Source organism: Melanaphis sacchari, unplaced genomic scaffold (assembly GCF_002803265.2).
Source record: "Melanaphis sacchari strain LSU unplaced genomic scaffold, SCAv2.0 Contig48_pilon_pilon, whole genome shotgun sequence".
Taxonomy (NCBI): domain Eukaryota; kingdom Metazoa; phylum Arthropoda; class Insecta; order Hemiptera; family Aphididae; genus Melanaphis; species Melanaphis sacchari.
In genome coordinates, this window is record NW_020271327.1 from 2,360,446 (window position 1) to 2,374,367 (window position 13,922).

The window sequence follows — 13,922 nt, forward strand, 5'->3', positions numbered from 1 at the left end:
AAATACCGAGTCCAAATTTTTATGATAGAAGTTTTAATGGAATACTGTATAATTGAATAAATTATTGCATTCGAAAATTTTCAAATCAATATAAATAATAATACAATAAATTCTAATTGTTTTTGATTTTTTTTTTTTTTAAGCGGTGGACAACAAAGAAGAGTATCATTAGGAGTTGCTCTTTTGCATAATCCAAATATTTTAATATTAGATGAACCTACTGTCGGATTAGATCCAGTTTTAAGTCATAGGTATAATGTTTAATTAATGTTTTAGATAATTTATAAATAAATCTCAACGTAAAATTTATAGTATTTGGAACCATTTGGTGTCTTTTGCTGAGGAAGGAAAAACGATAATCATCACAACACATTATATTGAAGAAGCAAGACAAGCTCATACAGTGAGTCAATACAATAATTTAGTATATTAGTTATTCAATAAAAATAATAATTTAATACATTTTTGTTAATATTAGATCGGAATGATGAGAGGAGGCATTTTATTAGCTGAAGATTCACCAGAAATTTTAATGACACGATGTAATACATCTACTTTAGAAGAAGCCTTCTTGTCACTAAGTTATAAACAAGAAACATCTTCCAGTTCTCAGGTAATTTTAATTGTATATATGTTACGGCTTGAGTCCGAAATATGGCTAAAGTGCACATTATCCGGATATTGTGCACTCTAGCCATACTGGTTGGATAAAGTAAACACTTAACATTTAAAATCATAGTTTTGTACAAATTACCCGGCTAAAGTAACTTTAGTCATCGTGTTATGGCTAATGTAATTATATTTTATTTCAATAAAATTAATTAATATATGTTAATAATTACATATTAATAAACTACACGATATTCCTATATTAATCTAGTATTTTGAACATTAGCCATTGATTGATGGTAAAAAATATGTCATTGTTAGATGGTCAGTGTTATCAACGTTGTGTGTGTAAATCAAATTGCAAAACAAATAAATGCAAATGCAAAGCATCAGGAATTGTATGCAATTCAAAATGTCATCAAAGTTTACTGTGTCCAAATAAATATTAATATAAAAAATGTTATCTAATAAATAGTGTTAATAATATCTAATAAAAATAAATTTAATATTGCATCAAATTTAGTTTATCAATATTTAATTTTTAACTTATATGTTATAACACGATGGCTAAAGTTATTTTAGTCGGGTAATTTGTACAAAACTATGATTTTAAATGTTAAGTGTTTATTTATCCTACCAGTATGGCTAGAGAGCACAATATCCGGATAATGCGCACTTTAGCCATATTTCGGACTCTAGCCGTAACATATACAAGTTGAGGTGAATGTCACATTCAGCAAAAAGCTGGTGTACGTTAGCATGCATTTCGTACAACCCTGCCAACCGGTCAATGTCGACATCCACTATCAGTATTTGGTGAATATTGACGTGACTATAAATGAAAATTACGAGTATTCAATAATATTTTTTACATTTATAAGTATAATTTTAAATATTAGCATATAATTCAATGTTATTTGTTACAATACGACAAATTGTCGTGGTATTTTTAGCTGTTAAGTAATCCGGCACTTTTGCTACTATGAATTTTTCATGTATATTTAATTTTGCGGTTATACCTCAAGAAACCTTGTCTAACACTGATTCTATTTCTTTTATAATTCGTCGACCTTGTATGTCCATTCTCTGTGGTCTAATTTGATTCGAGTATCGCGTAAAATGTCAACACCTCATAATTTTTCACATAATGAATAGTTTTAGATTCATTTTCCTCCAATAGAACTATGCGTTTGTTGAAATATATTATTTTTGTTGCGCAATACCGTTTCAATAAAGTATGTAAAGCTCTCTGTTTGGTTTCTTTGCCTTTTAACTTAAACTTTTCACTCACATATTTATCGTTTTTTTCTTTATTTAAAAAACAAAAAATGTTTTCTTGTTTTCCATTTATTATAAAATACTTATTTTATATTTTCGATTTAAATGGTATTTTTACGAAATTAACGATATAATGCCGTACAGACATTGAATGAGTAGTATATGTCGACAAAAAATGTCTGTTTCATAAAATGAAAACAATTAAAACATAATCTATAGATTTTGATTGTTAAAATTCACTAAGACATGTAAGTATATTGTTATTTTTTGAAACAATATAAATATTTACCGAAAATACCAGCGTATGTCAACATTCATTAATTGTATTCATTTTCCTCAACATACACATTACTAACTATATAATAAATAGGATATAACCAATATACATTTTAGTTTTTGGCTTTCAGGTTGATGATTCATACAAAAAGTTATCTTCCAAAAAATCTAACACAAAATTAAAATTAAATGACGGATTTTTCCGATTAAACCGAATGAATTGTCTCTTGTACAAAAATGTATCATTGCTTTGGCATCAAAAGTCGTAAGTAAAAACTCAATAAATCAAAAAAAATAAATATTTTTTTATTAAAAATAGATATTAAAACATTGTATACATAATCAAATACATTTACGTAATAATTTTAGTATATATTAAATATTACATTATACAATGATAGTGTTTTTGAATATATTAAAAAATATATTAGACGTAAGACATAGGTAGTATTTATTATGCAAAATATGAGAAATAATTGTAAACGATTATAATAGTTTAATAAAAAATATAACATGAAAGCCTGAATTTATTAAATGTTTATTATTTAAAAATACGTATAAACATGCATATATTTTAATTTTAGGTTTTTAGTTTTTCTGTTTCTACTGCCTCTAGTGCAAACTTATTTTTTTAACCTTGCAATTGGTCATGATCCGAAAGGGCTGTATATTGCAGTTGTAAATGAAGAAATACAACAAAGACAACCAGGGGAATGTAAACCCGAATACTATAAAGGATGTTTCCTTGATAATCCTCAAGATGTAATAATGAGTTGTGCATATGTCGAACAAATGAAAACTAAATCAATGAATATTGTAAGTATATCAAATTAACATAGTAAAAATTTGATAAATTGTTCATTTTAACTAGATTTATTTTTTAATTAAAATGCATAATTATTATTCTATTAATATTAAAAACTGCAATATTTATAGTTTTAATGTATATTACACATATTATAAAATTGTATGGATTAAGAATTAAGTAGGTACAATAATTACAATAATTACATAGGTACTTAATATCATAATCCTAAATATTTTTATTACGTATACAAATTTGAATGACCGTGGTGTATGTGTTAAATGTATAATATTAATTAATTAACTAAAAATATTCTTATACATAACAAGGTATATATTAAATTCCATTAATTTGTGCTATAAATAATAAACACAATGGAATAATTCTAAAATATTTACAACTGATATTGTGGTTTTTTTTTCTATTTCTTTTAAATCATATTTGATTAACAATGTTAAGCTATGTGTGGTCTCAATGGAATTCATGTAAGAAACCACTATTTTTTTCCAATATCTATAACTTTATTCTGAAATTTACAATATTAGATTTGTTTTTTTTATGAGTATAACATAACATTTGAATTGTTGATTTTTGATTTTCAAAATCATAAAAAAACAATTCAATATCTATAAAAAAAAATCAATATGTCGAGTATGTATAGGTGCCTACTCAATACTTGCTCAATAATAATATAGTGTAAATATTATATATATATTTTTATTTTCATTTAATAATATTGTAATTTTCTGGTTCTAAAATCGAAAGAGCTATATTAAAAATTTAATTATCAATCTATAGAAAATAAAATAATTAGGTATGCACTTTTATTCAGTTCTATATATTTATTACTATTAATATATTTCTCGGAAATATTTTTTTTTCATTACTGTAAATTTAATTGTATTTGAGTATAAATGTATGATGTAATCAAAACATAAGAAAGTAATTTTTTTGTATGCAATTTAATATTTATTTTTTCTTTGCAGTTACATTACAACGATGTCGATACCGCTCTAAAAGCTGTAAAGAAAAATGATGCTTGGGGTTTATTATATTTCCCTACTAATTATACAACATCTATGGCTGTACGTTTCATAAACGCCTCTAGGACTTCAGACTTAAATGTAGAACTAAGTACAGTACAGGCTTGGATAGACTTGTCTGGTAAGTGATTGAAAGTTTCCATGTTAAAAGCAAATTACAAAAAATAAAGTTTAAAATACACAAAACTTAAATTAGAAATTGGGAGTAACTATATTTAAGTTACAAGCAAATACTTTTAAAATTAAAAATATTTAACACTAATAGGTATTCAAAAATAATAAATCAACATTAATAAATATTTTAAAAAAGTACAATTATATTTTTTAAATGTATATTATAATAAAATTCAACTAAAATACTCTAAAAATATTAATACTAAGTCAATATCAATTCAAATATTGGAAAAATTTTTAACGTTTATTTATGTGTTTTTTTTTTATTTGTAGATCAATACATCGGAAATATGGTAAAAGCAAACGTTATTTTTGGTATGCAAGAGTACTTGGGTATAGCGCTGAATAAATGTAATATCAGTTCTAAAATTGGAAACACTCCTATATCGGTTTGTATATACCAATATTCAGGAAAAAATAAAAATTCAATTATCAATGTACTTTTATTATTATAGTTTAGAGAACCAGTATATGGGTCGGTAAATACAACGTTCATTCACTATGCTTCGGCAGCCATTCTGTGTCTGTAAGTATATTAATATTATTATGAAATAATAATACTTAAATAACATACAAAATTTAAACTTGAAAATTTTAGTTTTGTTTTAAGATAACAAATAAAAACAAAAGGATATGATTTTTGTACCTACTTTAATTGTCTTATTTTTGATAATGCGATTTTAATCAAATTAAATATTATCGTTCAGTCTTGAAAACATCGGAATAAAGGAAAATTTCCAAAGAGTCTGATATTAAAATCTGTTAATACGAAAGTTCAGAACAACTTAAATAGATTATGAGAATGTATAAAAGAATGAGAAGGTTGGAATTCTTCTGCTTAAAATCTTACAGCGTAAGGTACATACGCGTTTTGATAATTGTATTTATCAGATAAACATTTTATAAATTTTGTTGATATAATATTTTTTTTTATTAAACTAAAAATAATAGTTATACATACTTCCAATGTCTCAGATTATGCTACATAATGACGTTTTCGTGCTAAACAGAATATTACTTAATACGTTTATTGTTAATTTAAATAGTAAGAGTATACCTAACTACTTTAATAAAAACTAAATTTCTTGTTTTTAATTTAATTCATATACTATGAATATTATTATATATTGTATAATTATGTACATTTTTCCATAATAAAATAGTTAACTATTCATAAATCTTATTTTGTTTATACTTATTAATAATATCAATTTGTATGATTATAATGAAACAATATATTTACACTATAAATAAAATATATTATATAGAGTTATATTATTTTTAAAATGCATGTTAATTAAAGCTTTAGGAAAAATTAGATTCTTTTCTGTGGGAACTTATTAGTATTTTAAAATAGTTAATTAGAAATAGAATTTTTTTAGTTATTGGTTTAAATTTAAAATTTTAAAATGTAAGTCATTTGTAGTTTAATATCTGATAGTAACACCTACACTATTGACATTTCTTCATTCTGTAAGTGTATATAAAAGCTGTGTATTTGTCAAAAAACAACAGTAAATGAGTCAAAAATACACATTATTTTTTTATGTAGATTACTGTAAATATTCGAATACATCGACTTTGATTTTTGATCGTTTGTCTTGCGTTGTTAACTTTCAGTGTACTACAGTATAAATGGTCTTGCATTACTTTTATTTATATAAACAGTATTGTTGCTCTTATCGGTTCATGCCACTTCTTATTTATTCTATAAACTTTAAATCGCAAAACTAAATTGAGTAAAACTGACATTCATATATTGTTTTTGGTAAGTCATTAGTGATTAGTGTATAAGGTAAATGCAAATAGGTGACTGTATACTCTGTCTTCTGTTGGAAAATTGATCAAAAGTCATTTTTTAGTGGTAAAGAGAAAGTGAGAGAAGAAATTATAGAGTGAATGGAGTAAGAATGTAAGATTGAGTAATCAGAAAGAAAAGGGTAATAATACAGCAACGAGTTCGCGAGTAGAGGAAATACGTTGACGGAAAATATCCTATTAAACGTTATATTCATAATATAATATATAAGCGTATAGGGCTTGTGACTTAGATGCCTTCAAAATAATAATATCGTTTCTCTTGCAATCGTGTTTCGTATCCATGTAATGGGGTGTTCTGGTGAGGAGAGATTGGGTGCATTATTGTCATTCTGAAATGGTATAATGACGATTTTGTATGTATATGGTGATGAGATAAAGTGTCATATGTATTGTAATACAAATTATTAAACTTCAGATATGATTTGTTTCGACAGGTGTTGTTACTATTTGCCGGTACTGTTGACAGCTGGTTTGATTTTAACAGAGAAAAAAGAAGGCATAATGGAAAGGATGATGGTTTCTGGTGAGTACATCTTTATTATACATATATTTTTAAATTACAAATTCAATATGCGAATGTTATATTTTTTACCCGTATATTTCCCCACGGGGCTAGTGTGGTTACGCATGTCGATATTGGGAAACATCCAATTATAATCCCAAATCGTAAACATGCTCTTTTGCAGGTTAACAATATAAAACAATATACATAATAAATAGCGGAATCGGGCCAACCATATAAAAATCTGGAACGAAAATCAAATAAACTATATGTATAATTACTGTCCATTCATCACACCTTAGGGCTTAGATAATGATTGTCAAACCATAAAAATAAAATTGATCATGTTTATTGCAGGTATTAAATTTTCCGAAGTTTTACTATCTACAGTCATAATGCAGATGATAATACACGCTATGCAAGTGGTTATATCTATGTATGTGATGTACATATACTTTGACAATCCTTATTTAGGAGATCATTTTCCTACGGTCCTTATACTTTTACTCCTAGGAATGGAAGGAATGATTTTCGGTAAGTCGACAAATTAAAATTACCAAAAGCTATAAACAGTTGTAAATAAAATACACATATTAAAATGTACTGTGTTTAACTTATCTCGACCAAAAAACTTAAATATTTTAAAGTATTATTACTAAGTAATATGTTTATATTACGATATATTATATATTATCGATTATAAAAATGTTTGTTGAATTATACAGGTTTTTTAATTGGTGCCTTATGCAAAGATTTCACATTCGCTGCATATCTAGGCGCTGGCAGTAACATAATGATGTCTTTCACTTGCGGTAATGTTTCTTAATAATTATCTATAGTTTAATAAATAAATACTGATATTTTATAGTGGAAAAAAACAAAATTCTATTAACCTAATATGCGAATTCGGGATTATTTACTTAATAAATAATTATACTATTTTAGAATAATTAAATTAAAAAATATTAATCTATTGATATTTTTTCGAAAACAGGATTGATTTGGCCTTTGGAAGGTGCACATTATCTACTGAAATCAACTGGTCCACTGCTTCCAATGACTGCACCGGTCAAGGCTTTGCTGGCCGTAACCGCTAAAGGCTGGTCCTTTGATTCTGAGCCCGTATACATGGGACTGTTGTCCATATTCGGCTGGTCAACTATTATGATTATAACAATATTTATCATTAGCAAATTAAACAAAGATCTATGGATTTTGAGAAAATAATATAAGAATATGAATTGATTGTATTGTACATATATACTTCACTGAGTATATTTTTTGTCATATTTGTATATAAACAGACGATGGTTAATTTATTTAACACCGACGTTTTATTTACGGTAGACCTGAATGCAAAATTAATTATTAATTTTTTTAATTTTGAAAACAAAGCAAGTTTATTAATTTAGATTATTGAATACATTCTACCAAATGTACATTATGTAAAACTATTTAGTATTGTATACTCGTGGCAAATATTATAAATATTTGGATCGATACTCTTAATCATTGTAATTACCAATGACATTGCGTGTAAATGACAATTTAAAGTAAAAATATATATATATATATATATATATATATATATATATATAAATGTTAAATATTAAAAATACTTAAACGAATTACTTTTATAAATATTAATATTATTGTTATAATTTATTGTATTTATTTATTTTATAAAATATAGAAGTGTACAATTTTATTATTCTATAATGATATTGAAATCATTTTTATTGTGTTTTTTTTTTTTACTTATCAAATATTTATTTGTGTTTGTAATTATTGTAACTAGAAGAGAAGTTAATTATGTACCTATTTACATAAGTGTCTACAGAAGTACTTGAATTATATTATAATTAAATACTATTAACATTTTGACTCAATTGTAATATTCAATGTCCTATAAATCATAATCTTATAGCGTTTACGTCATCTATGGCTTAATCTATAAAAAGAGCACTTCTAACTTTTCCATTGGTTGTATTGGTTTCTAAACTTTAAAAGTATTTATTTACTATATTAGACGTTTCCTACAGTTTCTTAAATAAATAATTTTAAAGATTTTGACACTTTTTAAAAACTTTTCAACTTATAATATGGAGTCTATGAAAAAAAAAAAAAAAAAAAATGTTTTTTTTTGACATTATATCATTGGATAATGATTTGATTTCCATCATAAATAAAATACAGTTTATATTTATGGTAAAAGTAAGTATGACATTTTTTGAATATAAATCTTTTAATTTATTTGATTAATGCATAAATTTATACACATAAATTTGATAATGGTTTTACTAAATAATTTTCAAAATAATGATTATTATTGTTTTGTTAAAACCCTGAGTATAAAAAAACACTGTGTAATTTATAAAAATAAAATTATCAAAGTGTTTTTAAAAAACTCCTATTAAATTCTTTTTAATTTAATTTAAATATTTATAAATTTATAACTATTTTTTTTTTTTTTTATGTCAAAACGCATAATATTTAAAAAAAAAATAAGTAAAAATACTGTGAAACATTTTTAGATTCATAACGATTTGTAAAATTGTTGATAAATATTGTTAATTAATGTAAAGAGTTAAGTCTTTTATATTTTTCGTTTCCTAAGTAAAGTTTTTAAACTTATTATTTATATCGTAAAATCTGTGCTAATTCATTACTCATATCGTATTTATTTACAAAATCGTATGATGGTTTAATAATACATTTTTTGATTAAAAAATAATATAATGGCCGTATTTTATATGATATATTATAAATATATTTAGAATAAAGAAAATATATTTATTTTTTTTTATATATAAAAATAATATGTAATAATAAAAGCTTACCATTAAAATAATGCTATATTTTTATTTATTTTATTAAAATAAATTATTCAATTATTCATGCATTATTAATTAAAAAATATTAAATTTAGATAGGTACTTGAGTAAGTTAAATATTTTAGGAAGGCTTTTAGTATTGTGGTTTCTAGTTCAATTTTAAAGTGTACACATTCACTACCAGTAAATCCGGCTCTGGTAAAATAAAATTACTGTTTAAAACTTATAAATATTTGAAATGATTTTAACTATTGTCGGTTCTAGAGGTTTGTTTTTTAAATAGCTGTATATGTTATAGTTATTTATTATTGTTATTATTTTGTTTGAAAATTTAATAGTATTATGGTTTAAAAATTATTGTATATGATTATGTCCAAGAATCTTTAAATTTCCTAGTAGCAATCGTGTGATTTTAACAATTTAAAATAAAATAAAAATACATATATCGATACTTTATATTTGCATGTAACCACATGGGACACAACTCATGTGTTAAGGATACGATTGGGGTTGCGCTACAAGTCTGAGTAGATTAATATGAAAAGTTTCAAAAGCTATAAGATTATTAGGTTTTGCATATAGAACCAAAAAGAAACTTGCTCATCCATTTTTTTTTCTAACCACGGAAAAATACATGATCGAGATTCTGAAACCTACTACAGAAATACAAAACAATTCTTCTTCAGCTGTTCGAGTATATCAACTAGGTTCTATATCTAGATACGCTCTGGCATTAAGCATGTGATTTGGGTTTAATCTAATATGTCTCCATGTCACACAAGATTCGTAATAAGCGCACGTCGTAGTTCCACTGTTGTCATTATAGGGACATTTTTTGACACGTTGAGTGCACTTGAAAATTACTGTTTTTATAGTGTAACAAAAAATAATAAACATTTAAAGCCCAATAATATATAAAAAAAAAAAAAAAAAAAATTGAAATAAATATCTCTGACCTATCTTATTGTGTGATCTATAGCGACAGTCGTTAAGTGGACAATGAGAGCGAACATATTATACGTGCACACCGGTGAAACAAATCCAGAAGTATTTTACGGGAAAACAGAAATATAAAGAAAATACGCTGTGAGCCAAAAATAAAGTTTCGCTACTAAAAATGAGCTTAACACTTATAGTCCACGATGAGATGAGACTTTCATTTGTATCTTACGGAAATCGGCGATTCAATCCGTGATAAGTAAATAAAAGGTTTTTGGGAAAAAGGAAAGAAAGAAAAGAGGAGTAAGAGAGAGAGAGAGAGAGAGAGAGAGAGATAAACTAAAATAAAGATCTCTGTGGAAAAACAAACAGCATTAGAACCATGTGTGATGGTGCAGGTGGTAGAGGGGAAAAAAGCAAAAGTCAGTTGCCATTGTGTGCGGTGGCGTTTTCGTTTATCATCGTTTGGGCGGAAGATAATATTCTCTTTCAAACTTCCCGTTTCTCTCTCACTCATTCTCTACGATCTCTGTCTTTCTCACTGTTCGTGTTCCCTTTTTCGGACTCGGTCTTACCCTTTTCCATATTACACACCTCCACCACCATTATTTTCGTTGCGGTTTGTTGGAAAAGTCAATATTTTATATATTTCATCGAAGAAAAGGAATTGCCGTAACAGCATCCGTATAATTCTCTCTCTCTCTCTCTCTCTCTCTCTCATTTGTTTCCCATACCACCGATCACTGCACCCACGTAACGCTCGTACACACTATAACATATACCTATACTAACCCGCACGTTTACCGCGTCTCGCTGCAGTAACATACTGTACCCGGCGCACAATATATACACATATCATACACCCCAGAAACGTGTGTTAGTTGTGTAGAGCATGGGGATTGAGGGTGAATTACGATGAAAATTATATACAACCCAACCGCAAAATATAACCTTCAGTCGACCGAACAATGCGTATATAAGTATACGCAGATGTGCACACACGCGAAAAAACTTATATATTACAATATATTCTGTGTATATACGCGTGCATCGTAGAAATATTCTGAATTGTGACAAAATTATCGCTATAAATAGGGAAAAAAATCGGGCTTATACGTAATCCATCTACTCCATCAAGGTCCGTCGAACGATTAGGTATATAATATTTATAATATAATATTCCCAATACTATCATAATGGGGCCCGCAGGTGGATGAAATATATGTTTTTACTAAACCACCACCACCACCACCGTCGGGAAATAAAACCAACTTAATATTGTTTATTATCAACAACACTATTTGTGGGTTTCACTATCAGTACACAATTTTCTGCAACGCATTAGTTGAAATCGTTTTTTTTATTTTTCTGAAATGCTGGTCAATTGATTAGCTGATATACTTATTGTTAACGGCAAATAGTATTTCTTTTTTTTAACCATGTTATACAATGCCACGAGTTTGTGATTAAAGTGGTTTGAAATTTTAAAACGATGAAATTATAATAGGAAATATATCACTTAAATATGTTATTTATTATATATTATATTAAAAGTTATATTAAAACAATATTTTAGAGTATTTTTATTTTTTTTTTTTGTTTTGAAATGAAAACTATGTAGGTAGGTAATCGCTGAAAAAGATAGATAATCGAATTTAATATAATAAAATTGTTTGTATATAATACACATATTACGTAAAGTGAAACATTTGTAAAGACTGTATAGAATATCCATTAGTTAATAGAGATATTTCAAAAGAAAAATTAGATAACACATTTTAAAAAGATTAAAACTAAAATACTAAATGACTTACCTATTAGTATTTATTAGTAAACTTTAATCCAAATAATTTATGATAAATGATTTTTTTTTTAATTATTATTCAATATGATTAATACTATATTCTTAGTTTGTAATTATTATTCACGTATAATTGTTTCTATGTTACATTAGTTAATTATTTTATATTATTAGATAGATATTATTATATAAAGTAATTAAGTCAAAAATAATACTGTTACCCGTGATTAAAAATAATAAAATATTTATTACTTTACCTTGCGCAATTATTTCTTACCATTTATGTAATAAATGTAATATTATTTTATTTAAAACTATTTGTTTTTTATTGTTTTAATTATAGAATTAAATGTATAAAAAAGAGTTTTAATATTTTATTTTTAGGTATTTTATAATCATTAGAATTAAATATTTCATGCTGCTGTATTCACACGTAAATAGTAATTGAAAAAAAAAATATAAAAATAATTTATTGTATAATATTATATTTTAATAAATTTTTAGTAATATTGAATTGGATATCAAAATATCTTCGCTCTTCGAGCAATAAAATGTAACGGATTCTATAGCATTGATTTAAATTTAACAAAGAAAAAGTTCACTTTTGTTAAAAATTTTGAGATACCATTTTATTTGAAAATTCATTAAAGTAATTAGTTGATAAGTCTTTTTTTTCAATTAATTATTGTTATTTCATTAGAATAAAATAAATTATCAATAAATTTATAAATTTATTTGAGACTAATAGCTGTACCGAATATTAATTGAAATGACTAGTTTTATAATCATAATATTATTTATTTAGCATGGGAAATATGAATATTAGAGCATCAAGCCTAGTATTATATTGCAGCCAGAAATGTTATTTGTTTAAATTTCCTAAAAAAAACTTTTAAGCTAAGAGTACTATCATAATATATATATATAAGATATTTATACAATAATTTATTGATTTAAATTTTTTTTTTTTTATATAGTCAGGGATGTCACAAATGTGTGATTTCCTCTTCATATAAATAATAACCTGTGAACTATCTTGAAATATTTATATTACTTATTGTACTTAGTATAGATTGTAATTTTTCATAATAAAGTCAAATATATTTAAAAAAAAAAAAAATTTATTACGAGTAAATGTGAGTAGTTTTCGCTGTAATTATAAATCTAAAAATGTGTGCTTTGTAATAACATCGTATAATTGTTGACAAACGCCATGTCAATAGTTTTTTTTTTTAAATTAAAATTTAATTGATTCGTGTCAATTTTCCAGATTCCTATACATAACCCTGACCTGTACATTGCACATTTGAAACAGTTTTTGAACATGTTATGTATCTACCATATTCTTATTGAATTTAATTAAAATTATGCATTCTTAAAAAAATAATTAATTTTTAAAATTCTTATATATAGTAATATAATTTCTTAGGTATTAAAAGTAGTTATTATTAATCTTAAAAATAAAACAATCATTTCAATTTTCTGGAAAAAAAAAAACACTACGTATTAAAATATATCGTTTCTCTGATTATTTTTCTAACTTGAAAATTTAAATAAAATAATACATTTTCTCATGTGAAATTTTCAGTATACATATCTGCTAATAACAATTATGATATTAGTTTAATGTAATAGCTTTACTAATAGATTCTGTAATTTACATTAAATTTGATTAATATTCAATATTATCTTGAAATAACGAAGAAAACATAATTTATATAATCGGTTTAAATATTATCGTTTTTCACAGTTAAATCGTATCTCTGATTTTAAATTTATTAGCACCAATCAAATATTGAGTGTAATTCAGAAATTCGTTTGAAAGATCACATTTGACTTA

At 24.9% G+C, this 13,922-nt stretch overlaps 1 protein-coding gene across 4 annotated transcripts in view; it reads left to right on the plus strand.

Annotated features, from left to right (window-relative positions):
- LOC112598407 (ABC transporter G family member 23-like) overlaps window positions 1-7,928 on the plus strand; it is a 28,167-nt gene extending 20,239 nt beyond the window's left edge. For all 4 annotated transcript variants that reach the window (XM_025344844.1, XM_025344845.1, XM_025344848.1 and 1 more), the window contains 12 exons: window positions 144-251; window positions 313-403; window positions 479-613; window positions 2,295-2,428; window positions 2,748-2,979; window positions 3,955-4,132; window positions 4,459-4,574; window positions 4,641-4,711; window positions 6,441-6,529; window positions 6,866-7,042; window positions 7,234-7,320; window positions 7,503-7,928. In XM_025344844.1, coding sequence (XP_025200629.1) covers window positions 144-251; window positions 313-403; window positions 479-613; window positions 2,295-2,428; window positions 2,748-2,979; window positions 3,955-4,132; window positions 4,459-4,574; window positions 4,641-4,711; window positions 6,441-6,529; window positions 6,866-7,042; window positions 7,234-7,320; window positions 7,503-7,735 — 1,651 coding nt within the window. In that variant the 3' untranslated portion in view covers window positions 7,736-7,928. The remainder of the gene's footprint in view (window positions 1-143; window positions 252-312; window positions 404-478; window positions 614-2,294; window positions 2,429-2,747; window positions 2,980-3,954; window positions 4,133-4,458; window positions 4,575-4,640; window positions 4,712-6,440; window positions 6,530-6,865; window positions 7,043-7,233; window positions 7,321-7,502) is intronic.
- The last annotated feature ends 5,994 nt before the right edge of the window (window positions 7,929-13,922 follow it).